Source organism: Bos indicus, chromosome 26 (genome assembly GCF_029378745.1).
Source record: "Bos indicus isolate NIAB-ARS_2022 breed Sahiwal x Tharparkar chromosome 26, NIAB-ARS_B.indTharparkar_mat_pri_1.0, whole genome shotgun sequence".
Lineage (NCBI taxonomy): Eukaryota > Metazoa > Chordata > Mammalia > Artiodactyla > Bovidae > Bos > Bos indicus.
The window spans coordinates 50,761,121-50,786,697 of NC_091785.1; the positions used below are offsets into that span (position 1 = coordinate 50,761,121).

At 57.2% G+C, this 25,577-nt stretch overlaps 1 protein-coding gene across 11 annotated transcripts in view; it reads right to left on the reverse strand.

Annotated features, from left to right (window-relative positions):
• Nucleotides 1-25,577, reverse strand: part of CFAP46 (cilia and flagella associated protein 46) — a 95,897-nt gene that overhangs the window by 43,074 nt on the left and 27,246 nt on the right. For 9 of the 11 annotated variants that reach the window (XR_011564359.1, XR_011564358.1, XM_070781157.1 and 6 more), the window contains exons 16-27: nucleotides 25,091-25,218; nucleotides 24,073-24,206; nucleotides 22,693-22,905; nucleotides 21,576-21,741; nucleotides 19,451-19,600; nucleotides 18,093-18,200; nucleotides 17,224-17,414; nucleotides 9,380-9,511; nucleotides 8,894-9,056; nucleotides 7,118-7,202; nucleotides 3,710-3,848; nucleotides 2,920-3,103 (exon numbers count right to left, since the gene is read on the reverse strand). Coding sequence is in view for 9 of the 11 variants with exons in the window: in XM_070781157.1 (XP_070637258.1) it covers nucleotides 2,920-3,103; nucleotides 3,710-3,848; nucleotides 7,118-7,202; nucleotides 8,894-9,056; nucleotides 9,380-9,511; nucleotides 17,224-17,414; nucleotides 18,093-18,200; nucleotides 19,451-19,600; nucleotides 21,576-21,741; nucleotides 22,693-22,905; nucleotides 24,073-24,206; nucleotides 25,091-25,218 (1,793 nt within the window). In the remaining 2 variants the exon portion in view is untranslated. The remainder of the gene's footprint in view (nucleotides 1-2,919; nucleotides 3,104-3,709; nucleotides 3,849-7,117; nucleotides 7,203-8,893; nucleotides 9,057-9,379; nucleotides 9,512-17,223; nucleotides 17,415-18,092; nucleotides 18,201-19,450; nucleotides 19,601-21,575; nucleotides 21,742-22,692; nucleotides 22,906-24,072; nucleotides 24,207-25,090; nucleotides 25,219-25,577) is intronic. The other 2 variants (XM_070781153.1, XM_070781155.1) reach the window with 2 other exon arrangements.

The window sequence follows — 25,577 nt, forward strand, 5'->3', positions numbered from 1 at the left end:
GGCAGCAGGGTAAAAGCCTGGCAAGTGTCCCCGGCCTCCGCGCCCTGTGGACACCCCACGGCCTGCCCGCCAGGCCCTCTGCAGGCCCCCGTGCCCCTCCCGCCCACCCCTGGGGCAATGAAGGCCTCAGGGGCTCCCTGCTGGCCTTCTGACCTTGGCACGGGGGCTCCTCCAGTGCGTGGCCCACAGGGCGCGGAGGGCAGGGGAGGTACTGGGCCCAAGGCCTGCGGCTCAGACCCGACACTGGTGATCACTCACCGCTGCAGGATGGCAGGCGCTGCCCCCCGCCCCTACCCTGAGGAGCCTGCCCGCCCTTCACCTGCTGGGCCTCAGACTGGGCCCCACACCCTGCGCCTAGGAGGACGTGTGGCCGGAAGGGCAGGAGTCTGAGGGCAGGGGCAGGCGGCCAGGTGGAGGGGATGCAAGGGCAGGATGGACCAGCCTAGGACGCTGCCAGACACCACGGTGGGGGGTGCTGAATGGGGCACGGACGGACCCTGAGCAGGTCCCCCCTCATTATATGTGGGCAGACGGCACTAGAGGGCGGCCTGGAAGCCAGGTGACACGTGACCATCAGCACAGAGAAGGGCTCAGATGGGGCCTCAGGATGGCCATGGTGGCCACTGGTGGCTTTGACAGGAGCTGTGCACGACAGGTGATGGGGACGAGTGGCATGGAAGAGAGAATGGTCATCGTTTCAACAGCAGAGCTGGGAAGACTGGGAGCCACAGACCAACGAACAGAGCAGGACCTCACGTCACACCAGATACAAGACTCAACTCCAGATGGAGCAAGGACTTAAACATGAGAGCTGCAACCATGACTCCCTTGGAAGGAAACGTAGAAATCTTCATGGCTGTGGATTACACTTTGGTTTCTCAGATACAAAGCTAAAAGCACAAGCTCCAGCAGCAGAAAAATACATTAATCGGACTCCATCAAGACGGTAAACTCCTGTGCTGCAAGTGACATCACCGAGAAGATGAGAAAGTAGCTGGAAAGACAAGCCACAGAATGACAGAAAACACCTACAGATCATGCATCTGATGAGGGACTTGTATCCAAAACACACAAAGAATATCTGCCACCCAATGATAACTAAATGCTGGGCTGGATGAAGCTCAAGCTGGAATCAAGATTGCCGGGAGAAATATCAATAACCTCAGATATGCAGGTGATACCATCCTTATGACAGAAAGTGAAGAAGAACTAAAGAGCCTCTTGATGAAAGTGAAAGAGGAGAGTGAAAAAGCTGACTTAAAACTCAACATTCAAAAAACTAAAAAAACAGATCATGGCATCCGGTCCCATCACTTTGTGGCAAATAGATGAGGAAACAGTGGAAACAGTGGCTGACTTTATTTTGGGGGGCAGATGGTGATTGCAGCCATGAAATTAAAAGAAGCTTACTCCTTGGAAGCAAAGTTATGGCCAACCTAGACAGCATATTAAAAAGCAGAGACATTACTTTGTCAACAAAGGTCCATCTAGTCAAGGCTATGGTTTTTCCAGTAGTCATGTATGGATGTGAGAGTTGGACTATAAAGAAAGCTGAGCACTGAACAATTGATGCTTTTGAACTGTGGTGTTGGAGAAGACTCCCCTGGAGTGAAGAGTCCCCTGGAGTGCAAGGAGATCCAACCAGTCCATCCTAAAGGAGATCAGTCCTGAATATTCATTGGAAGGACTGATGTTGAAGCTGAAACTCCAATACTTTGGCCACCTGATGCAAAGAGCTGACTCATTCAAAAGATTGAAGGCAGGAGGAGAAGGGGACAATAGAGGATGAGATGGTTGGACGGCATCACCTAGTTGATGGACATGAGTTTGAGTAAACTCTGGGAGTTGGTGACAGACAAGGAGGCCTGGTGTGCTGTGAGTCGCAAAGAGTCCAACATGACTGAGTGACTGAACTGAACTGAACTGAATAATAAGTGGACAGACGACCAAATTAAAAAATCTGCAAAGGATCTGACATTTCTCCAAAGACATGCAGATGGCCAACGAGGGCATGAGAGGATGCTTGCTATTAGTGACTAGGGAAATGCAAGTCATACCAGTATTCAAGTAGTTAGAGAGTCATCACGTGGCCTGGCAGTTCACTCCCAGGTATGTGCCCAAGAGAATAACTGCACACGCATCTGTGCAAACTCCTGCACACGTATGTCACAGAGCTAGTAAGTGGAAGCAACACACAGGCTGGGGACACAACGTCCACCCACATGATGGAAGGCTGTCCAGCTGCTGGGAGTGAAGCCCTGATGCGGGCCTCCACAGACAAGGCCCCAGGAGGGCGGCCAGATCCAGAAGACCTGCCTGCCTGCTCCCATCCTTGTGACTCCGGCTCCCTGGGGCTGGTGGGGAGGTGGGGAAGGACAGGATGCCAACCGACCTGGGGGTTGGGGGTGCCAAAGTGTTCTGAAACGGACTGAGACGGGGGCTGCACAGCCCTGCAAATTTACGAAAAGCTTGGCCAGTGGCCCCCCAACCTGGCCTTGGGAGCCCTGGCCTGGCTTCAGGAGCGAGGTGCAGGGGCGCCCATGGCCACTTGTCGGGGAGCCAGGCCTCTGCTTGACCACAGGAGCCTGTGCTTGGACCCTTTCCTGGGGGACACCCCAACCTGACAGAGCTCAAATCGAGGGGCCTGCCCCCCCCCAGATCTCCAAGTGCATCGAGGGGAACCTGTGTCTTAGCTTCTGGGGGTGCGGGCTGTCCCCAAGGACCCCCAAACTCTGCGGAGCCCTGTGTCCTCCCTGACCCACTGGCCACCGCCCCCCCCACCGCAGCCTCTCAAGGACCACATCCCTTGGGCAGGAGGACGGCGTCTCAGGCCTGGCTCTGCCCCCTGCCCCACTCTCCTCCCAAGGCACCAGGCACCTCCCCAGCCCGAGCGCGGGCCCCCAGCAGCGCCCCGCCAACCTGCAGGGCCTGGATGGCGTTGTGGTAGCAGGCTAGCTCGCCGTGCACGCTCTTGGAGTTGAGGGCCAGGCGCTGCCACATGAGGGCCAGGTACTCCTCGCTCTGGTCCCTGAACTTCTGGATCTCCATCAGGAAGCTCTGGCCGAGCTTGGCCTTCACGATGACCATGTGTTTGAAGATCAGGCTGAAGAAACGTCAGGGAGAAATTAATGCCTGAACGGTAAAAGCCGCAAACATATAGAATGCACCTGAATGGGTGTGTTTGTCCATGTTCCCACTTACAAAGAGAAAACAAAACAAAAGCTGAGTGTCTTGGAGATGGTGTGTTGCGCTGTGTCTTGTTAATTTATCATTTGTGTGTGTTGAGTGTTAAATCCCTTCTCTTCTTGTGCTGAGTTCTTAGAAGGGAAATAAAACCACCAGAGGAAAGGGGAGAGTGAAGGCTGTGGGGGAGGCACCCTGGAGGCTGGGGGGGAACCCTGGGGGCTGTGGGGTGGGCACCCTGGTGAGGGCTGTGGGGTGGGCACTCTGGGGGCCTGGGGGGCTGGGGGGCACCCTGGGGGGCTGGGGGGCACCCTTGGGGGCCTGGGGGGCACCCTTGGGGGGCTGGGGCGCACCCTGGGGGGCTGTGGGGTGGGCACCCTGGTGAGGGCTGTGGGGTGGGCACTCTGGGGGCCTGGGGGGCACCCTTGGGGGGCTGGGGGGCACTCTGGGGGCCTGGGGGGCACCATTGGGGGGCTGGGGCGCACCCTGGGGGGCTGGGGGGCACCCTGGGGGGCTGGGCACTCACAGGCGATGCGCCGTCCGTGGCAGCACCTGCATGGCCTCGTCCAGCACCTTGAGGCCACCCTCCCAGTCGTCCTGGTCGGCGTGGGTATGGAAGAGCAGCCCGTAGAGTGCGGCCCGAAGTGTTAGGTCATCTTCAGTCCCTGCAGTGGGAGAGGGGGCTCAGGGGGGCCTGGGAACACCAGGGCGTCGGGTGAGGGTCCTGGGAGTGGGGTGTGAGCAGCTTGAGGCGACCCCACCCAGGCGTCTGCAGGACCAGGAGCCCCAGGAAGCACCGGGGACATGGCCGCCAAGGCCACCTGCCTCAGAGCTGGGCAGCGGGCAGGACCACGTGTGCATCCAGCCACCACGCACTTGCGGTCTGCGAGCCTCAGACACGCACAGGGCTGCCCTGCAGGGTCAGCCTCGGGGCAAATGCCTCAGTCCTTTTGGGGGCAATGGCTCAGGGGTCCCCGCTGTCCCTAACCCCCCACAGCCTCATCTCCTCCAGGTGCCCCGCTGCCCCCGCTCCCCAGGCTTCCCCAGCCTTGCAGGCCCAGGGTGGAGGCCGAACCCGGATCTCATGCACCACTCACGCCACACAGCATGGCGCTCGCTGCCTGGGCCTCAGCCCCAGCCAGCCAGTCAGTCAGTCAGTCAGTGAGTTCAGTCAGTCAGCCAGTCAGTGAGTTCAGTCAGCCAGCCAGCCAGCCATCCAGTCAGTCAGTCAGTTCAGCCAGTCAGTCAGCCAGCCAGTCAGTCAGTGAGTCAGTCAGCCAGTCAGTCAGCCAGTCAGTCAGTCAGTCAGTGAGTTCAGTCAGTCAGTCAGCCAGTCAGCCAGTCAGTCAGTCAGTCAGTGAGTTCAGTCAGCCAGTCAGCCAGCCAGCCAGTCAGTCAGTGAGTCAGTCAGTGAGTCAGTCAGCCAGTCAGTGAGTCAGTCAGTGAGTTCAGTCAGTCAGCCAGTCAGTCAGCCAGTCAGCCAGCCAGTCAGCCAGCCAGTCAGTGAGTTCAGTCCCTTGGTCATGTCCAACTCTTTGCGACCCCATGAATCCCAGCACGCCAGGCCTCCCTGTCCATCACCAACTCCCGGAGCTTCTTCAAACTCAAGTCCATCGAGTCGGTGATGCCATCCAGCCATCTCATCCTCTTCTCCTCCTGCCCCCAATACCTCCCAGCATCAGAGTGTTTTCCAATGAGTCAGCTCTTCGCATCAGGTGGCCAAAGTACTAGAGTTTCAGCTTCAACATCAGTCCTTCCGATGAACACCCAGGACTGGTCTCCTTTAGGATGGACTGGTTGGATCTCCTTGCAGTCCAAGGGACTCTCAAGAGTCTTCTCCAACACCACAGTTCAAAAGCATCAATTTTTCTGCGCTCAGCTTTCTTTATAGTCCAACTCTCACATCCATACATGACCACTGGAAAAACCATAGTTTTGACTAGAAGGACCTTTGTTGGCAAAGTAATGTCTCTGCTTTTTAATATGCTGTCTAGGTTGGTCATAGCTTTTCTTCCAAAGATCAAGCGTCTTTTAATTTCATGATTACAGTCACCATCTGCAGTGATTTTGGAGCCCCCCAAAATTAAGTCTGTCAGTGTTTCCACTGTTTCCCCATCTATTTGCTGTGAACTGATAGGACCGGATGCCATGATCTTTGTTTTCTGAATGTTGAGTTTTCAGCCAACTTTTTCACTCTCCTCTTTCACTTTCATCAAGAGGCTCTTTGGTCCTTCTTTGCTTTCTGCCATAAGGGCGGTGTCATCTGCATATGTGAGGTTACTGACATTTCTCCCGGCACTCTTGATTCCAGCTTGTGCTTCCTCCAGCCCAGCGTTTCTCACGACGTACTGTGCATAGAAGGTGACAGTATACAGCCTTGACGTACTTGACGTACTCCTCTCCCAACTTTGTGCCAGTCTGCTACTCCATGTCCGGTTCTAACTGTCGCTTCCTGACCTGCACACAGGCTTCTCAGGAGGCGGGTCAGGCGGTCTGGTGTCCCATCTCTTTAAGAAGCATCCACAGTTTGTTGTGATCCACACAGTCAAAGGCTTTGGTGTGGTCAATAAAGCAATAAAGTGGCCTCAGCCCCACTGTCCCTCAAAGCAGAGGCCCCTCAGCTGGTCCCAGATGCTCAGGCTGTCCTCTTTTACATCAGTGAGCATGGAGCTCTCTTTCCTGTGTTTGAATCACTGTAGTGAAGGGGTGAACGTGCCCAGGATCCTGCCGGCACGTCATCCGGCTACCAGCTAAGAGGAGCAGCAACTCCCACCCCCAGGCCCCAGGGGCTGCCTGTGCTCCCCTTCCCCTCTCCCCCTCCTGTCACTGCTGGGACGGAATTCACAGGGGCAGGTGGGTTTAGGTCACGACCAGATAAACTGGCCAACAGCTGACACGCAGGAACCGTGTGGGTTCTCCCCACACCTCAGCCAGTGCAACGTGGAGCCACACGCCCGGGCCGAGAGGGCGCCTCGCAGTCAGGGCTGTTTGTTACTGCAGCTTGGCGTCTCCTAACCTGACTGGTGCAACTGCTCAGGCATCACAGAAGTGTACCGTTTAGGGGCCAAACTGGTGCAAATACCTTTCCAGTGTTCACTTTTTAATCTCCTGCATTTCTCATTATTCTCTCGTCATTTAAATTCTCATGTATCTGAGAGTGTGCCTTTTTGACCACTCTAAACTTTAGGAAGTAATCTTTCCTCAAAACACTGCTTTGCTCAGTTCTAGTTTCTCGTTTTCCCTATAATTTGAATGTTTACAGCTGCTAACACTGTAGCCATCTGATGTATATTTCAGCACGTGGAGTAAAGTGTAGCCGGGGCGCCGGGTGCGCCAGGGGGTACAGGTTCCCCCGCAGCCCAGCTCCTCGCAGGTCCTGAGCGTCTGGGCTGCCGTCTTCATCTCCCCCGGCCGCACCAGCAAACAGCCTGAATGGCTGGGTCTAGAGCTCAGCTTAATAATTACACACAGTCACATTCTTGTTCACTATTTTAAATCAGAGTTTCTCTCTCACAGGCTCCGCAGTGCCTGAGGGAGCGGCTGCTGCTCGAATCCACGTGTTCAGCCTTCCCAGTGTACACCTCGGCCCCTACGCTAACAAGGATGGGCTACTCTATTTTTTAGCAGATAGTCATCTTATCTTAGAAGTAAATTATAAAGTATTTACTGTCTTAAGATCACTTTTTCCCGCAGAAATGTACCTCCACGTTTCTATGGCTATAGAAGTGTGAGGTACCTGCCAGAACAACCCAGAGAGCAGACCCCAGGGCTCGGTTTCCTCGTGAGCACAGCGAGGGTCCCTGGTTGTTCGCAAAGGGCCCGCTCCGTGCCCACCCTGTGTTCCGCGCTGAACGGGCACTACCTGTGCTTATGGCCATGACTGTACCAGCTCTACAGAGACTCTAAAAGCACAGGCGCTTCCCCGCCTACACACCTGGGAGGAAATTCCCTTCCGTCATCCCTCCACTTTGGAAGTCGGCCGTGGGCCACTGGTGCAGAAGCAGTGTTCCCCCTTTCTCCTGAAGTAAAAACAGAGTAACAACACAGACGTCAAAGCTGCAATTATTTCATCAGTTTGCTTTCCATTTGGCTCCATATCGAATTATGGAAATCACAGCTAAATTTCTCAAATACCAAGTCCCAAGAAGTGGAATCACATTTTGCTCCAGTTCAAGGTTCAGTGACTTAGAACCAATGCCTGTGTGTGACTTAGAACACACAGGCACACACACATATGCACAGACCAGCCCCTCAACATAGCTTACGGCTTTTAATGACACAAAGCATCCGAGGCAGCTTTCCAGCTTTAAATCAACGGGATCAAGAGCACATTAGGAAAACTTACGGGACACGACAAAAGCAGGGCTCAGGGGAAGACCACTGCTGCAAATGCCAGCGTTGAGAAAGAAGACGGACCTCACCAACAATCTAACTTTACACCTTAAGGAATGTGGGGGAAAAAAAGCTAAATCCAAAGTTGGGGGTGGTTACTAAATATAGAGCACAGAAAATAACAGGAAAAAAAATGCAAGATCAACAAAACGGACAGACCTTTAGCTAGACTGACGAAGAAAGAAGACACAGGTTACTAAAAGCAGAAACGAAAGTGGAAACGACAGTATCAGCCCTACAGTGACAGAAGGAACTGCCGTGTCAATAGACTATCAGTCAATTAGCAACTCTATTCCAACAAACTAGATAACACAAAAGAAACAGAGAAATCCCTCCAAACACTCAAATCGCCTAAGCTGACTCAAGAAGAAATAAAAAATTTCAACAAACTTCTAACAGTAAAGTCTGAATCAGTAATCAGAAACCTCCCAATAAAGAAAATTGACAAGATGGCTTCATGGGTGAATTCTACCAAACATTTAAAAAAAGAACCACACAGATCCTTCTCAATTCAAAAAACCGAAGAGGAAGGAATAGCTCTTAACGCATTCTATGAGGCCAGCACTACTTTGACAGGGGGTCCCGGTAAAGACATCACAAGAAGAGAAAATGATACATGAATATCCTTTATGCATATAGAGGCAGGAATTCTCAACAAAATACGCTGCCAAACTCAAACTGAATCCAAAAATATGGTAAAACATTATTCACCACGACCAAGTGAGCTCTATCCCAGGAACACAGGGTAGTCCCACATAAAGAATGCATTGATACAAGGAATAAAGGAGAAAACCACACGGTCATCTCAACTGATGGAGAAAAGGCCGTTGACAAAATCCGAAATAATTTCATCACATCTCCCAGAAAACTAGGAGTGGGGGGAAACCCCTCAACGCAATAAAACATCTCCCAGAAAACTAGGAGTGGGGGGAAACCCCTCAACGCAATAAAGCTATGAGAAGCTCACAGCTGTGCGGCGCTGAGTGCGGGCCACTGAGCCGCTCCCTGGGCCCCGACCGCACTGCCACATGATGACGGGGCAGCGGGGAGGCTGCGCCCCAGGGGCCCCAGACGCCTTCCGTCCCCCGGGGGGCCTCCCTGGGCCAGGGTGGGCTGTGCCCCCGGCCTGCCTCCTCTCCGCTCTCATACTGGAGCTTTCGGTGAGGGGGCGGGAGGCCGTGCAGCCCCCTGCCTGCCCCGCTGCGGCCTCAGCGATGTCACGCCCCCCGCCCCAGGCGGCCGCCGGGTTCCTCGCCCTCCTGGCTCCGCGGCGCCTGCCTCTCCCCCGGAGGCGGCAGGACGAGCGGCGCCCCAGCACCTGCTTCCTGGCCTCCGTCTTGTTGATGATGCTGATGAGCCTCTGGGTGGCGCTCTTGCACTTCTTCCGGCTGCCGGCGGAGGACAGCAGCGGGAGCCAGGTGTTCCAGTAGTGCCGGGCGGCCAGCATCACCAGGGCGCTGCTCCCTGCGATGCCTGCAAACCTGCGGGGAAGGCCTGGCCTAGACCGGCGCTGGCGGTGGGAGCCCAGGTCAGCTCCGCAGGGCCTGGACGGGATCCTCCGCAGCCTTGCTGTGACCGCTCACCGCCCTCCGCTCCCGGTTTCTTGGGCCCATCCCAGCTCAGCCGTTCATGCCGCCTGGGATCCTGGGGGTGGACTGGGGATCGCTGCACGGGGCAGGAGATGACCCTGGCCACAGGGCCCCCGGGGAGGGGAGGGCCTCGGGGACAGTCCCACAGAACACCACGCGCCGTGGTCCCCAGCATCTCCACCCACGGCGAGTGGCCCTCGAGAGCCGAGGCGCACCTGGCGCTTTCAATGAAGGCCTTGGCGGCTGCCAGGCGCAGCTGCTTCCGCCCCTTGAGGTTCTCCATGATGCTCCTGCCCTGGATGCAGGCCACCGAGCTCAGCATCTCCGCCAGCAGCTGAACTTCCACCCTGGAGACAGACAAGCACCTCGCTCACAGGAGGCTCCCGGGAAGGTGCTGCAGAAGGGGAGAGCCCCAGGAGCCGCCTGGTGGGGGAGGGTGCTGGGGGCATCCAGAGTAAGCCCGTGAACGTCCCGGAACCAGAACTAACCGCTGAGTCCAGCCAACCCGCAGAGTCATGAGACAGAATCATAAACTGATGTCTGAATGGCTACTTTGTAGGGTGTCTTGCCCGGCAATGTGAGTGGAAGGAGGCCCCGCCCCAGGCGAGGTCCGGCCCTGCGGGAGCAAGGGGGCCCTGTCCCCAGGCCGCAGAGCAGGCCTTGTTCAGCGGTCTTGGCTCTGCGCTGAGAACTGAGAGCCTACAGTTCAGACCCTGCAACATCAGGTGCCACGAGCCCTCTCCTCTCAGCGGCTCGTGCACTCACAAGACATGCATTCCTGCAGCTTGGCCTGGGGGCACCAGACTCACTCCAGGAGAAAAGCACTGGTTCCTGGGGAGACCCACCTCCCCATGGCCGGGACACCCTGAAGCCAGGGACCTGAATGCAGGAGCCGCCAGCTACTCGGCCACCCTGTCCATCAGGAGTCCAGGGGAGAAGGAGGCTGCTCCTTGGCCTGCAAGGATCAGGGTCTGCAGGGCCCGGTCAAGTCCACTCTAGGGATGAATGGCAAGCTGGCTCCATCCCCTGGGAGGTGGGGGAGAGCCCACCCGAGTGGGCCTTGGCATCCTGGAGACCTGAAGACCAGGACAGGGTCCTTGGGGAGAGTCTGTCAAGGACAGCTGTGTGATCTGCTGAGTGTTCTTTTCTTCTGTCTGCCACTGGAGAAGACTGTTGACATCTACAGCTGTAATTGTCATGTGTCTAATTATTTGATTTCTGAAGCTCTGCCGTTATATACACACTTAGGATTTTACATTTTCTTGCTGATTGAACCTTGTCTCTGATCACACTTCTACAGCCCCACCAGTCCTCCTTACACCCGAGGCTGGCAGAGTCCATCTTCTGCCCCCTTAAACTGTTCCTCTCTGTCTCTGTATTTGGAGCGTCTCTCTTGAAAACGGCTTCCAGTCGGGTCTTGCTTTTTGCGTCCAGTGGGGTAACCTCTGCCTTGTACCTGAGTGTTGGTCTGTTGACTTTAATACCTTCTTTGACGTGCTCAGGTTCAACCTCCCACTTCACTGCTTTCCTTTTGTCTTGTATGTTCTGTGTCTTTCCACCCCCTTTTGGGTTAATCGAATATTTGTTAGTATCCGACTTTATCTTCTCCACTGGGTTTTCCATTATAAGCTTTTCTTTTCTTGTGTTTGTAGTACTTGCTCTAGTGATCGCAGTGCACACCCTTCACGAATCACAGTCTGGTTAACTGATGTCACGTCCCTGCACAGGACAGGAGACCACCACACGCGTGTCTCTCAAGCCCACTCTCTGTGTAGGCACCGTCACACACTTTACTTCCACATTTGTCAACAATCTCATAGCACAACATATATTTGTTTTAAAACAGCATGTGCCTTTTAAGGGCTTCCCAGGCGGTGCTAATGGTAAAGAACCTGCCTGCTAATGCAGGAGACGTAAGAGATGCGCGGTTGATCCCTGGGTCAGGAAGGTCCCCTGGAGAAGGGAATGGCAACCCACTCCAGTCTTCTTGCCTGGAGAATCCCCATGGGCAGAGGAGCCTGGTGGGCTACAGTCCACGGGGTCGCAACGAGTCAGACATGACTGAAGCGACTTAGCACAGCACACAGTTGAGTGTCTTTTAAGGAACTGAAGAGGGGAAGAACTGTGCACCCTCAGCTGCTCGTCCACCACTCAGGCGTTTGTCGCTGCTTCCCGAGCGGAGTCTCCATCAGGGACCACCCTCCTTCATGCAGGACAACCTCCTGAGCACACTGTGTTCCGCGCTGGCTCTTCTGGGGATGGAGTCCCTCAGTTTTAATGAATCTAAAATGTCTTGATTTTGCCTTCATTTACTGAAGACTATTGTTGGTGTACACAGAGTTCTAGATTAACCAGGCTTTTGCTTTTTTACCACTTAAAATGGGCTACATTGCTCCCGATGAGGACTCGGATCTCATCCCTGTGTGCCATGTGTCTATTTCCCTTCCACCTTCCTTTCTGGGTTTTCCTGTCACCTTTGAGTGTGTAGTCCAGCGATTTGACTACAATAAATATAGGTGCGGTTTCCTTTATATGTTTATCCTGCGTGGGGTTCACTGAAAATCCTGGATCTCCATGTCGATATCTTTAATTCAATTTGAGACAATTTCCACCTTGCCCTCTGACCTTCCAAGACCCCACCTGCACTGGTGCGGCTGCAGCCCCCTCCCCCGAAGGCGCCGCTCCTGTTTTTCAGCCTTTCTTCCTGTACTTCGGTTTCCATGTCTGCTGACCAGTGTCCAGGCCCTCCCAGTGATGTGTCCATGCTAGAGATCATACTTGTCACTTCTAGAGTTTTCCCTAGTTCTTTACTGTAGTTCCCATTTCTTTGTTGAAATTCCCCACCTATACACTAATTTGTCTATTAAAATCCTTTCTTGTATTTATAATCACTGTTTTAAGTCCACCGTCTGCTGACTCCACCACCTGAGTCACGTCTGAGCCTGCTGACCGCCTTTCCTCCTGGGCCACACACGTTTTCATGTTTCCATGTGTCTAGCGGCTTTTGCTGCCATGCTGGGCACTAGGGGTGGGGGGCTGTGTTGTTCAGAGCGTGGCTGAGATAGCCTTCTTTAAAGGGAGATTGGGTTTCACCCTGGCAGCCGGCAGCCAGTGAATTTCCTTGTGGCTCATCCTTATCCGACTGAGATCTGGGTCAGGCTTCAGGGTATGTCTCGCAGAGCCCTTACAGCCCTGCCCCTAAGGCCTGCTCTTCCTAACAGGGGAGGTTCAGCGGGCACTCCCTGACTCCTGGGTCGGCCCAGGAACTCCCTCATCTCTGTCACTGGCTTCTGCCAGGCATGCATCATGCCTTCTCTCCCCAGGAGCCTCCTCCCGCCCCGCGTCCTGTGGGGTCCAGCCGCCCCGGCAGCCCCCAGCTTTGATCTCCAGCCCCCTCGCTGTTTCTTCTGTCCGGGCTCCTCCACCTCCCTACCCCAGGCAGAGGCTGCATGTGCAGTTCATGTCTGATGGACTCTTCCTGCAGGAAGTGCTGCCCTGGGCCATCTGCTGGCCAGTGTCTGGAAACAGATGTTTCATGTATTTTCTCAAGTTTTACAATTTTAATAGCAGAAGCATATGAGATCCATTATGTGTCATGGCTAGAACTGGCAGAAAAAGTGACTTAAATTCATATAAAGACCCAACAGTGATGATGATTATGTTAAATAAAGACGCTAACAAAGTAGAAAGGTAAGCTATGTTGGTTTACTTTAGGGGTCCATGTGAAGTTTGTATGTTACATTAATAGGATAAACATGAAACTGATTCGGGTAATTACACACTTGCCCTGGAGGAGGGCATGGCAACGCACCCCAATATTCTCGCCTGGAGAATCCCACGCACAAAGGAGCCTGGCGGGCTGCCGTCCACGGGTCGCAAGAGCACAACCGTGTGAGCCCCACTGTGTGCCATGTGTCCATGTGAGAATACTGGTTGACTAGTAACTGCACTATTTTTCACCAAGATCTGAAAACTATTTGCACTACTGTTGCGAAATGCCATCATAAAAATTACTCTGTGACCAATTCCACAGTTTATATAACTTGCAAAATAGAAAAAAATAGCATAAAATTTTGAAGTGTGTGTGTGTGTGTGTGTGAGTGTATATATATATACACACACACATTTTTTTAAGGTGAATCATTTGCAGCACATGCCACAGGGCTGAAGTTGATTGAGGATCTTGCTGACTAGGGCCAGGGCTTTGAGGGGCCAGTAGGGTCATGTGAGGTGTGGCACCCCCTTCCAGCAGGGCCATGTGAAGTGTGGCACCCCCTTTAGAGACCGCTGATCTCTGCGTCTTCAGCATCCCAGCGCCCAGCTCCAGGCCTGCACGCAGCCGGTGCTCACTGTGGGTGAGGGAAGGGGCTAGTCCACGGTCAAGCCCCAGGAGGGGTGGCCCCACTGAGTGCAGTGACACAGGTCACCACGAGAGGGCAGCAGTAGTCTACAAATGAGTTCTCACAGGTCTTTAGTGAAAACCAAACTTTCAGTCTCATATAACCTGCCCTTTATTGCCATATGTAAACATTTATATTTATAGCCTAGTTTATTACGCTAGGAGTTGCTGTTTTAAAATGAAACTCAATTTAAGAATCTCTGATGAAACAAAGATGGACAGGCACCCTGCCACCGTGGGCCTTGAGAAGCCCTGCCGTGCCGGCAACAAGCACTGACGTCAGCCTCATCAGTTGCTGAAGACAATGCAGCACTGACTCTCCTCGTAGCTTTTTCTTTCTTTTAAAATCAGCTTCTGAATTTTTATCACGTGGCACCTACTACGTGGTTAAGAACTTTCCACCCAGCACCCAGTCTGCTTCCCAGCCAGAGCTGACCCCACTCTTCAGCTCTCCAAAGCGGGAGGTTTATGAATTTTACACGTAAGCGACAGAAGTCTCACCGTGGAGAACACAGAGTATGGCCTCCTCAGACCGTCCTCTGCCCTTTTCCCGACTTACTAACACACTGGCCCTGGCGTTGCTTTTATTTCCCCCTTTATTCTCGGAGTGCCCTGCAGACCTCCAGGGACGTCCCGCTTCCAGCTCCCCGACGCGGCCTCACACCGTCCTCTCCCCACTGCTGAAGTATGTTAGCTGTGCTTTCCCTGTGTTTTTGTGCTGTTAAAACTGGTAGCCCTTACATTTTATTGGGTAGCCATGGATAAATCTTGTCAAAATGCTAGTCCTAACACAGAAATATCAATAAACACCATGATGATGTCAACGTGTTTCACTGAAGAGTCAAGCAGTATATTACTTTCCTGTTTCCTGGCGTTTCCAATTGCCTTTTCTCCCTTCTTGCTCCTCTGGTCCTGCCCCTACATCCTGGCAGAGGTGGCCCTCAGCCAGCAGCACAGCTCGGCAACTTTTCTGGATTGAATCTCTTATCTGCAGCCCCCGACATCTTTTCCTTTTTTGGCTTACTCCCTCATTTTTCCAGAGTGTTTTCTCAAGTAACTGTCTAGAAACAGATGTATGGCAAATACGTTTTCTGTTTAAAAGTAACTTTCTTTACCCGGATGCCTGAAAGTTTGGGTGAGTTAGAATTACATGTAGAAATCTACTTCCACTTAGACCACTCTATTTTCTTTTAGCTTCAACTGATGGTTCCTGAGAAGACGGTTGCATTTCTATTTCCTACTTCTTTGCAGATAAGCTTCCTTCTAAAAGCTATAGGATATCCTTCTTATGACGTGACTATCCTGTGATGCATTTGGACGTGAGTATCTCTTCAATCTTCTCACTGGCCATAGTGTTGGAGAGTCAGTCGTGAGAGTCAGCCCCCTGCTCAGGGAGCTCTCCTGCGCCACTCTTTCCTTAATTCCTCTCTTAGGAACTTCTTCCTCCCTCTTCCTGTAATCCCGACAGCTGGGTGCTGGGTCTCCAGTACAGTCCCCACACATCCTCCGGCTTTTTTGACACGTTTTCCATCTGTCCTTCTTTATATATTTTCTGAGAGATTTCCTCACACTTCATCCTCTAGTTCTTCACTGACTTTACTTTCACTTTCAGAAATTACCTTTCTAATTCTCAAGAGCTTTTTAATCCGTTTCCTTCTTATTCCTTCTCCATAATAAGTAAGTGTTAGTCATTCAGTCGTGCCTGACTCTTTGCGACCCCATGGACTGCAGCACACCAGGCTCTTCTGTTCGTGAGATTTTCCAGGCAAGGATACTGGAGTGAGTTGCCATTTCCGTCTCCAGGGGATCTTCCCAACCCAGGGACTGAACCTGGGTCTCCTGCACTGCAGGCAGAATCTTTACCAACTGAGCTACAAGGGATGTCCTTTTCCATAATACCATATTTTAATTTTTAAATGTTACATCTTCTCAAGATATTGGAAACTATTTACTTTTTTAATGTTCATTCAGATCATCAGATGCTCTGTGGAATGAATCACAGAGGCCTCAGCCACAGCTGAGTTGGGCCAGGCCTGTGGGGGAGGTCCCATGCCCCCATGCACCTCAGTTACCCCAGACAGGAAGGCACCCCCACGACACGCTGGGGACAGGAGGGCGCCCCGCCCACACGCCCCGGACAGGAGGGCGCCCCGCCCACACGCCCGAGACAGGAGGGCGCCCCGCCCACACGCCCGAGACAGGAGGGCGCCCCGCCCACACGCCCGAGACAGGAGGGTGCCCCGCCCACACGCCCCGGACAGGACGGTGACCCGCCCACACGCCCCGGACAGGAAGGTGACCCGCCCACACGCCCCAGACAGGTGCCTCTACTTACTGTCCAGATGGAGGCAGAGAAAGTGCCTCCGCCCCTCCCACTCTGTGACAGCCCAGCCAGTAGAGACGGTCACAGCCAGCCAAAAGGAAGCCTTCTGCGCTTCAGACCCCCAGCTCCTCCAATGACTCCGGTCACTGCAGGCCCTCCTGACACCCCTTTTCCATATAAACGCAAGCGCCCCTCCTTGTTTTCTGGATTTTCTGTCATCCATCAAAGTTTGCATTTACCAAAGTGCAATTCTTCTGCTGTTCCCTGAATGAACCTGCCTTTCCTGGGATATAGCTGGCCATTATATTATTATGGCACTCTCATCCTAAGCAATTTTCCTTATTTCTTCCTGTTGGTGTTCTCTTTAAAGCTGAAACCTTTTAAAACTCTGAGAAACCTCAGTTCACGCGTGATGAATGCGGCTTATTTGCTGATGGGTACAGCTTTACAGTGGTCAGGGGACGCCAGTGTCTGGGGGGAACCCCAGCAAGACTTCCGAGAACTCCAAGTCCCTGCCTGGTGTCAGGCGTCCCGCCGGGCAACCGGGTACTCTGTGTTACCCCCGCACCTTCTCTGTCTCCCCACGCTGGGCACCTGGGCTGGCCGCCCCCTCATCTTCCCTGAGCCCATGGCCCCATCTGATACACCTCACCCTGCAGTGAGGCCAGGGTGCGGCGTCTGGAAATCTTTCACAAGCAAAGACTTGGATCCGGGCCTGCGCTGCCAGCCTAGCCGTGCCGCCACAGTGGGTGGCTTCCTGACTGGGGGTCCAGGACCCCCTCTTTTAGAAAATAAACTCAGGGGATAACTTGAAGAGAAGAGCCTCAAGGAAAACAGTCTTTACAGCAGAAATACTCATGATAGCAAAGAAGGAAGACTTGAGTGCCCTGACTACCTATGAGCTGAAGGGAGCCTGGGGCACAGGGCCACAGACGGGGCTTTGAGGAAGCGTCCGGACGGCACGGGGGTCCTGGAGAGCCGGCTGCCGGCAGCACTCAGGTAGAGAGGAGTCAGGTTAGGGGCGGGGGACATTTTCCTTTCACTGTAATCACCATTTAATTACTTCTGAATTTACTTGGCCTCCTAAGTCACCGGCTCAAAACCACTTTAAACGAAGCTTCCTCTCTGGAGCCACGGGTTGAGCTGTGAGACCCTTTCCACCTCTCTGCCCCCAGGATGCTGCTGAGCACGGCTTCCCAGGGCCCCCGGATGAGGTATCGCCCTGGCAGACATGGGGTTGGGAGGCGTGGGGTGGCTGTGGGGCCTGTCTGGTGGGGGGTGAGCCCTGGTGGAGGTGCCTCATCACGGGGGCACGGGTCAGGCCCAGGGTGACTCACGGATTGAAGGTCCGGAGGTACTTGATGCCCATCTGGATGGCCTTCTGTGAGCAGGCCATGGTGGCCTCATGGTCCCGGGCCATGTAGGTGAAGTGGGTTAGCCGCATCAGGGTCTGCAACTCCACCAGGAGGTCGGACCAGGCGCACTCTGAGGCCATCTTCACCAGCTGCCCGCGTGGAGGAGGGCGTGTCTGTGAGTGGGGGATGTCTCTGCTGCCAGCACGCAAGTTGGCCTCCCCCGGGTCCACTGGTCACTTGGTCTTGGCTGAGCCACCCATGAGGGTGAAGCACTAGCTGCCAACCTCGGCCAAGCCCGGGTGGGTTGGCAGGTTGGGGACAAATGTCCCAGGGTCCACACTGCCTTCCTGCCACACAGGCGGCCCTGCCCTGGGCGGAGTGTGGAGAAGCACAGACACAGCCCTCAGGAAACCAGACTCGGAGGCCCTGAGGGAACCTCGGCGCTGCTGGAGGCGGGTGAGTGCTGTGCTGAAGACGTGGGTGGGACTCCAGCACGGGGCTCGGCCCTCTACCACGTTCCTTGTCTCAACAACAGGGTTCAAATAAGCACCCGAGTCGAGTAGGCTTGTCAGGGCACAGCCCCTGGGTATGCCCACCAGACGCCTAGTGACACCGGCCTGGGCTGGGGGAGGGAGGGGACACCTGTGGGGAGGGGACACCTGTAGGGGAGGTGACAGCTGGGCTGTGAGGTGACACCTGTGAGAGGAAGTGATACCTGGGGGTGGGGTGACACCTGTGGGGAGGGGGACACCTGTGGGGAGGGAACACCTGTGGGGGAGGGGACACCTGTGGGATATGAGCTGACACATCTGTGGGAGCAGGGGACACCTCTAGGGTGGGGGGACACCTACCTGGGCTAAGGGGGGCACAGTGAAGTCCATGAGGCCCAGCCCGTTGCAGGAGTACATCTCCAGAGCGACAAGAACTCTGGTCGTGCAGTTGATGTCCTCATTGGTGCTCTGATGGGAGGAAGGCACCGAGGCCGTGAGGCCCGGGGGCTGGAGAGCCTGGAATACTTGGGACGTGAGCCCTGTGACAGCGGCTCTTCAGCGACAATAGGAGCAATTAGTGGGAAAGTCTATCTCCGAGATGGTTTAGTCACTAAGTTGTGCCAGACTCTTGTGACCCCGAGCCTGCCAGGCTTCTCTGTCCACGGGATTCTCCAGGCCAGAATCCTGGAGTGGGTTGCCATTTCCTTCTCCAGGGGATCTTCCCAGCCCAGGAATCAAACCCAGGTCTCCTGCATTGCAGGCAGATTCTTTACCGACAGAGCTACGAGGGAAGCGAAAGACTTGGCAACGAGGGAAGCTACAAGGACTTCCCTCGTGGCTCAGCCGATAAAGAATCCGCCTGCAGTGCAGGAGACCTGGGTTCCATCTCTGGGTAGGGAAGATACCCTGGAGAAGGGAAAGGCTACCCACTCCAGTATTCTGGCCTGGAGAATTCCATGGACTGTATAGTCCCTGGGGTCACAAAGAGTCAGATATGACTGAGCAACTTTCCCTTCCCTTCCTTCCTTCCTTCCTTCCTGTCTCCAAGTTATCTTTTCATGAGATAAACGGGAGCAGGCACTGCAGCCCCTAAGGTGATTGGGCAGCTAGCTGACCCAGCCAGACATGGGGGGCAACTGGCAGGCACAGCGGGTGGCCCTGTGCCTGCGGGCCACCTCCTTGAACCGGCTCCAATGCATGCTCGCTCCTGCCAAGCTTAGATGCCCCTCCCTGAGGGCCACACTCTCGCCAGCCTCACTTCCCACCTGAACCAGTGTGTCTTGGTCCAGCTGGGCCGACGGAGCCTCCCGTGGGCTCCATCCGTGTCCCGGCCCCGCCTGCTGGGTCCCCAGATGCTCCCCACCCCTCACTCCCGTGGTCTTCTGCTCACAGCTCAAGGGCTGCAGGGCCCTGCCAAGGCCCCTCTGGCCTGGTGCCTCCAGATAAGCCCAAGTGAGGTATCACAGCAGGTGGACAGTGCCCGAGAAGCCCAACAATCTTGGTGGACAGTTAGAACCACGGCCATCGGCTGGAGGAAGGAGGGGAGGCTATGGCCAGGCAGCTCGAGAAAGCCTTCTGCCCCATCCCTAGGGGTGGCAGCCACAGCCAAGACAGAGCCTGCAGCGGGAAGCCTCCCAGCACGGCCCCGCCCCCAGCACGGCCCCGCCTCCAACGTGGCCCCGCCCCAGCAGGCCCCGCCCCCAGGCCGCTCGTAGCACCTGTTCCTCCACGCCCAGCCGTGGCCCGATCTGCTGCTGCAGGAGCTGCTTGCCCTTCACCCACGTTGCAATGAGCTGCTGCCGGGCACTCACGGGCACCACCTCCTCGGGCTCCATCCCGTTGGTCAGGTTCAGGGCAAACTCGCAGATCTGAAATGGAGGGGCTCTTGTTCACAATACCTGAATCCAAACAGGGAACCCAGGCCAAGACCCCATCTGCAAAAACAAGTGGACCTGGCTCTCGGTCCAGCCGGCAAAGTGGTCCACACAGGCCCAGCCCCGAGGCGATGAGGCGCGGCGGCTGCGGCCGCGTCCTCTCGTGCCCTCACCCCCTCGTGCCCTCACCCCCTCGTGCCCTCACCCCGTGGCGAGCCCAGCCCCTGGTGTTGCCATCAGGTCCCCACAGCACCGCCGGTCCCCACGGACCGCGACCCAGTGGCTGATGCTGCCTCTGCGCTCCTGCCCCGCCTGCCGTGACTGAGGCCATGGCTCCCTATCTGTCACTGGGGGTGGAACCCCATCACCGGCCACAGGCTTGGCCCCTGCAGCCACCATGCCGTGCACTAACCACGGGCCCCATTTTGCTCCATGTTTGCTGAGGTTTCATTTTTCCCCAAAAGTGTAACATGAACACCTGTCTTTCGTGAACTGCTCAGGACCCTGTAGCTCAGAAACCCAGGGGGCTGACGGGTCTGCCCCCGCTGTTCCTCTGCACAGCCTGGCCAACGACACCCCCTTCCTGGGCTAGCCTGGGAAGACCCCTTCCCATCAGACCCCACAGCAGAGGGCATGGTGGATCCCAGATCCAGTCACCTGCCCTCCATGGGCACGCTGGCCTGGCTCTTCCTGCCAGATACCCAGCCATAGAACAGTCGTGCCTCACGGCCTGCTCTCCGGGATGGTCTGGAAGCCATCGGACAGGCGCCAGCAAGGGCCGGCCCAGGCTCACCCCTCCCTGTCTGGTGGGACCCCTGGAGCCTCACACGTCGCTGCCTTCTGCCCTCTGCCCCCTCCCTGTCTGGTGGGACCCCTGGAGCCTCACACGTCGCTGCCTTCTGCCCTCTGCCCCCTCCCTGTCTGGTGGGGTCCCTGGGAGCCTCACACGTCGCTGCCTTCTGCCCTCTGCCCCCTCCCTGTCTGGTGGGACCCCTGGAGCCTCACACGTCGCTGCCTTCTGCCCTCTGCCCCCTCCCTGTCTGGTGGGGTCCCTGGGAGCCTCACACGTCGCTGCCTTCTGCCCTCTGCCCCCTCCCTGTCTGGTGGGACCCCTGGAGCCTCACACGTCACTGCCTTCTGCCCTCTGCCCCCTCCCTGTCTGGTGGGACCCCTGGAGCCTCACACGTCGCTGCCTTCTGCCCTCTGCCCCCTCCCTGTCTGGTGGGATCCCTGGGAGCCTCACACGTCGCTGCCTTCTGCCCTCTGCCCCCTCCCTGTCTGGTGGGACCCCTGGGAGCCTCACACGTCGCTGCCTTCTGCCCTCTGCCCGAGCCCTCACCCACTCCACCCAGCTCTGCCATCCCTCCCAGATACTGCAGCCGGCCCAGTTTGCCTGGGGCCCAGGCGCCCCTGCAGCCTGACACGGCAGCTCCTTTGACCTTTCTCCCCATCCTGTGTCACAGCCGGGCCTACAGCACGGGGCAGAGGTGGTGTTTGTACCCCCGCAGGAGGTGCTGCTCTGGGCCCAGACTCAGGGCAGCTGCGGGAACTCACTCTCCTTCATGTGGACTCGTGTGGGGTGGTGGTCACCAGGTGTTGGTCAGCACCATCAACTCCCATCCTTCTTGGCTGGGATGGCTACCCCAGTCCACGCCACCGGGAGGTAAAGTCAGGGGATAAGCCCCGCCTGCTGGGTCCCCAGATGCTCCCCACCCCTCACTCCCATGGTCTTCTGCTCACAGCTCAAGGGCGGCAGGGCCCTGCCAAGGCACCTCTGGCCTGGTGCCTCCAGATAAGCCCAAGTGAGGTATCACAGCAGGTGGATAGTGCCCAAGAAGTCCTCATTTTTAGAGAAAGCACGGCCCACCCACCCCCCGCCCCCAGCCCCATTTGCGGGCAGTTGAGAAGCCCCCAGCCTTACTTCCTCAGCTGCCCTCCCCGCACCGCCCTGTCTGCTGGGCGTAGGTACCTCCACGGCGGCCCTGACTTCAGAGGCAGCCTCGGGGTCCAGCGGCGTGTGGAGCGGGTTGGAGCGCGCCTGCTTCCTGGCCTTCTCTGGCGCCAGGGCAGGGATCCAGTGGATGATCAGGCCTCGCGCGAGTGTGCTGCACAGCATTGCCAGCAGCAGCGAGTCCCTGCAAGACAAGCACGTCCAGGCCAGGCCGCCCCAAGGGGAGCCGCGGTGACGCTGTGAAAGGCCGGCCACAGGGCAACCTCTGCGCTGCATGGGCGGGACCCCCAGGGAGTCTGTGGGGCCTGGCGCATGCCCACCACTGGGCCGTCTAGCAGGCCCTCCATCGGGTGCCAGGTAAGCGGGCTTGGGCCAGAATCTCCCTGCTTCTCTTTGAAAAGTTTCAGTGCCAGAACCGCCAGAACCGGCAAACACGTCTGATCTGTATGAGCACAGACGCAGACGACAGCCTGAGGAGGAGAGGCACGCCCCCCACCAGCACCCACGGTCCCAGGGACCCTGCTGGGTCTGGTGCCCAGAGGAGAGCCGAGGGCACCAGGCAGGCCCCTGCCCCATGGCCCACTCTGGCTGTGTGCTCGTGTGTGGACATCTCTGGGTCCTGATTCACTCCAGCCTTCCTACTTCAGGATCCATCGAAAACCTTTAAATCTGAGTGTTTAGGCTAAAAGCCAAACCAACAAAAAACACAAAGTAGGCTTCAAAAGCTCATCATGCGGGAAAGCCTTGACCTTTGACCTGACTTGATGCTTTGACGTTTCTCCCCGGATAAGGAAACACAGGCACCCAGGTCAGTTTCCAGCCCTGTCTCTGTGAGACTCTGGCCTCTGCCAACCTTTCCCAGAATCCCTCTGCTTGGAACAGATTGGGACAGGCTGGGAATCCGCGTGTGGGCATGAGGGCGCCCGAACGATGCCCCCATGCTGCCCTGTGGCTCAGAGCGGGTGCGTGTCTTGTCTGGGGTGCACGGCCAGTAAGACAGAAGCCCCATCCCTGCCGGGTGCCAGTGGCCCCGCACGCCCCTCCCCCGAGGGGACACATGTCTGCCCCCCGGCTTGCAGCCTGAAGCCCAGGGTCTCTGGCAGCAGCAGGACGGAGCCTGGGCAGCCTCACGCACCCGCTGTGGCCCACGGCCTTCATGATGCCCAGCAGGTGGTACAAGGCGTCCAGGAGCTCCCGCTGCCGCCCGGCCTTGATGAGGTGGTGGTTGTGGTTCAGCACATAGACCACGGCATTCTGCACGATCCACGGCTCCTGGATCTCCTGCCCGATGTCGGCGGAGCGCAGCCAGCAGTTCATGGCGTACTGCGAGAGGCCCTCGACCCAGCTCCTGTGGGAGGCGTGCGTCAGGCTCTCCGGGAGCCAGACTCTGCCCAAGCCGGCACTCAGACACCAGCCAGAAGCTGTCCCTGGAGCCGGGGCTCAGAAGGCTGCCCTGTCGGGGCTGCCCGTCATTCTTGTTGAAGGACAGGACCTGCCTGGCTCCCCCGCCCTCCCAGCTCCCTGCCCATCCCTGTCTGAGGCTGGACCCCCAGCCAGGCCTGCAAGCTGCCTGCCCACCTTTGCACCTGCCTGTGGCTGGCTCCCCCGGCCCATCACTCACAGGCTGCCCTCCTCGGTCCACACGGACACGGGACCTGCTTGCCTCAGACCGAGGCTTGGGGAAGCTTTATCGTAAAGGGCCAGACGGCAGGCACCTGGGGTTTGACGGCTACACAGTCTCTCCTCTGTTGTGTCTTTTTGCTATTGAGCTTCACAAACTAAAACATGTCAAGACCACTGTGAGTTGGCAGGCTACACAAAAGCTGTGGGCAGATGCGGCCTGGCCCTCTTCCAGGCGTGGGGAGCCCGGCCCTAGCCCCAGGCTGTGCCCTGAAACCTCCAGACAAACGCGGTCTGCACAAAGTCGGGGTCCTTCCCTGAGCCCTTCCCGGGCAAAGGGCACGCAGGCCCCCCACAGCGAGCACGTATGAGGGCATGGCCACCGGGGCAGCCAGTGGAGCAGGCCCGTCTCTGAGGTCAGTGGGCAGCTAGGGCCTCGGCTCCCGCGACGGCCCTACGGACGGTCACTCACGGCCACATTCACTGTGGGGGCACGCTTCACTTCAGATGAAAACAGCAAACACTGTTACTACGACAGCAGCTCGCTCTCCTGATTGAACGGCACTTGCCTCTCACGTGGATGAGGCTTCTGCGGGTTTCCTGAGGACCCTCGTCCCGATCACAGACTTCCAGGACAGCTTCCCCCGTGACCACCACCCCCCTCACATCCTGTTTCCACTAGTAACAGGAAAGACTGGCCACACGGGCACCGGTGTGAGCCATGAGACACGCCGGGCAGTGGCCCCTGCCTCATAGCGCTGAGCTCAGCCCAGCCCCCACCTCGCGCCCCCAGCCCTGCGGACAGCGCCCCCAGCTCCCACCTCGTGTCCCCAGCCCCCGCCTTGCGCCCCCAGCCCCGCAGGCAGCACCGCCAGCCCCACGGGCAGTGCCCCACCGGTACATGATCCACTCAGCGTTGTCCTCTGGGCACTCGGGTATGTAGCCCATCGGGTGCTGGCTCACGTCCTCGGGCGGCGTGGGCCGGTTGTTCAGCTGCACGCCTTCCGACTGCAGCAGGTGGACGGTGGCCTGCGGAGGGAGGAGTGGCCAGAGGCCCCTGAGCAGGGACTGGCACGGTGCCTGCAGGCCTTTAACTCCAGGCCCTCCCTGCCCCAGGTGATGTCTCTTCCCCCCACACACCTGCGTCTCAGAGATGCAGCCTCCCAAGACAAACGTGCCCCTCACGCCGCAGGGGCCACCAAGCCCGGGCCCCGTCCTCCGCGGCCGCGCACGGACGCCCCGGAGGCAGCCGAGGCCACTGGGCAGGGTGACGGGACTGAGACGGGACTGAGGATGGGGGCAGGCGCCTTGCCTGACACCCTGGGCCCGCTCACTTGCCCCCCTCACAGCACTGGCCCAGCCCTCAGGAGGTGCCCGGCAGACGCTCACTGAACAAGCCCGGGAGCGTCTGTCTGGGTTATGCCGGGTTGCTCCCTCGACCCCCAAACAAACCACCCCAAGTGGCCTCACCGCTGTGTGCACTCGCAGGCCCCCCGCTGCACCACCCAGCTGGCCTGGGGTGGGGTCTCCGGCTGGCCTGGGGTCTCTGCACGCTCACGGAGGGGGCCGGCTTGCTGTGGGGGCTGGTCCCCAGCAGCCTCAACAGCCTCCGAGATGACAGCAGAGGCCAGGTTTCTCTCTCATACCTGGCTCAAAGTGCTACTGAAGCTACTCTCGGGCCAGGACACGCCCAGGTCCAGGACCAACCAGCCCCCGGGACCCACATCGCTGGGGACTCACAGTTCAGACTCCTTCCAACGACAATGAACATCAACACCCCTCACAATACATTTTGACATATTTTTCTTCCAGAAAACCTCCCAAGAATGGAGGAAAACTTTCGTAAGCGACAGGCCACTTGGGGAGCAGGGCTGGATGCTGACGGTCACGTCTGCACACATATGGGGACGCACCTCAGCGCTGATGAAGCCCACCTCCGCGAATTTGCGAAGCAGGGTGGGGGACGCCTGCTTCTGCAGGGCAGCTTCCGAGTGGCCCCAGGAGTCCTGCCCCGGGCCGTCCCAGCCCTTCTTCTTCTTGCCTGAAACACCAGAGTGCCACCCGTCAAAGCCTGAAGTGCTTCTCAGGGCTGGCACGGTCCCTGAGAAGGGGGGGCGGCGCGAGGGGCGGGGTCTGTGGGAGGCTGGCCTCCCAAGTGCAGGGCCCTGGGGGCAGCGAGGGCTCCCCAAGCCAGCTTGGCCGCAGCGAACCTCCAGCTGGTTCCCTGACAGACGGGTCAGCTCTTGGTTTTGCGTGTGCTGTTCTGCCCCTCAAGAAGCCCCCATCGCTCCCGCAACACCCATGTCTCCGCCCCCTGGGGCTCCTGGCATGCCCCCGTGTCCTCACCATCCCCAAGACCACCGCTTCCAGAGACCTGCAGGCTGGACTCAGCCGGACCCA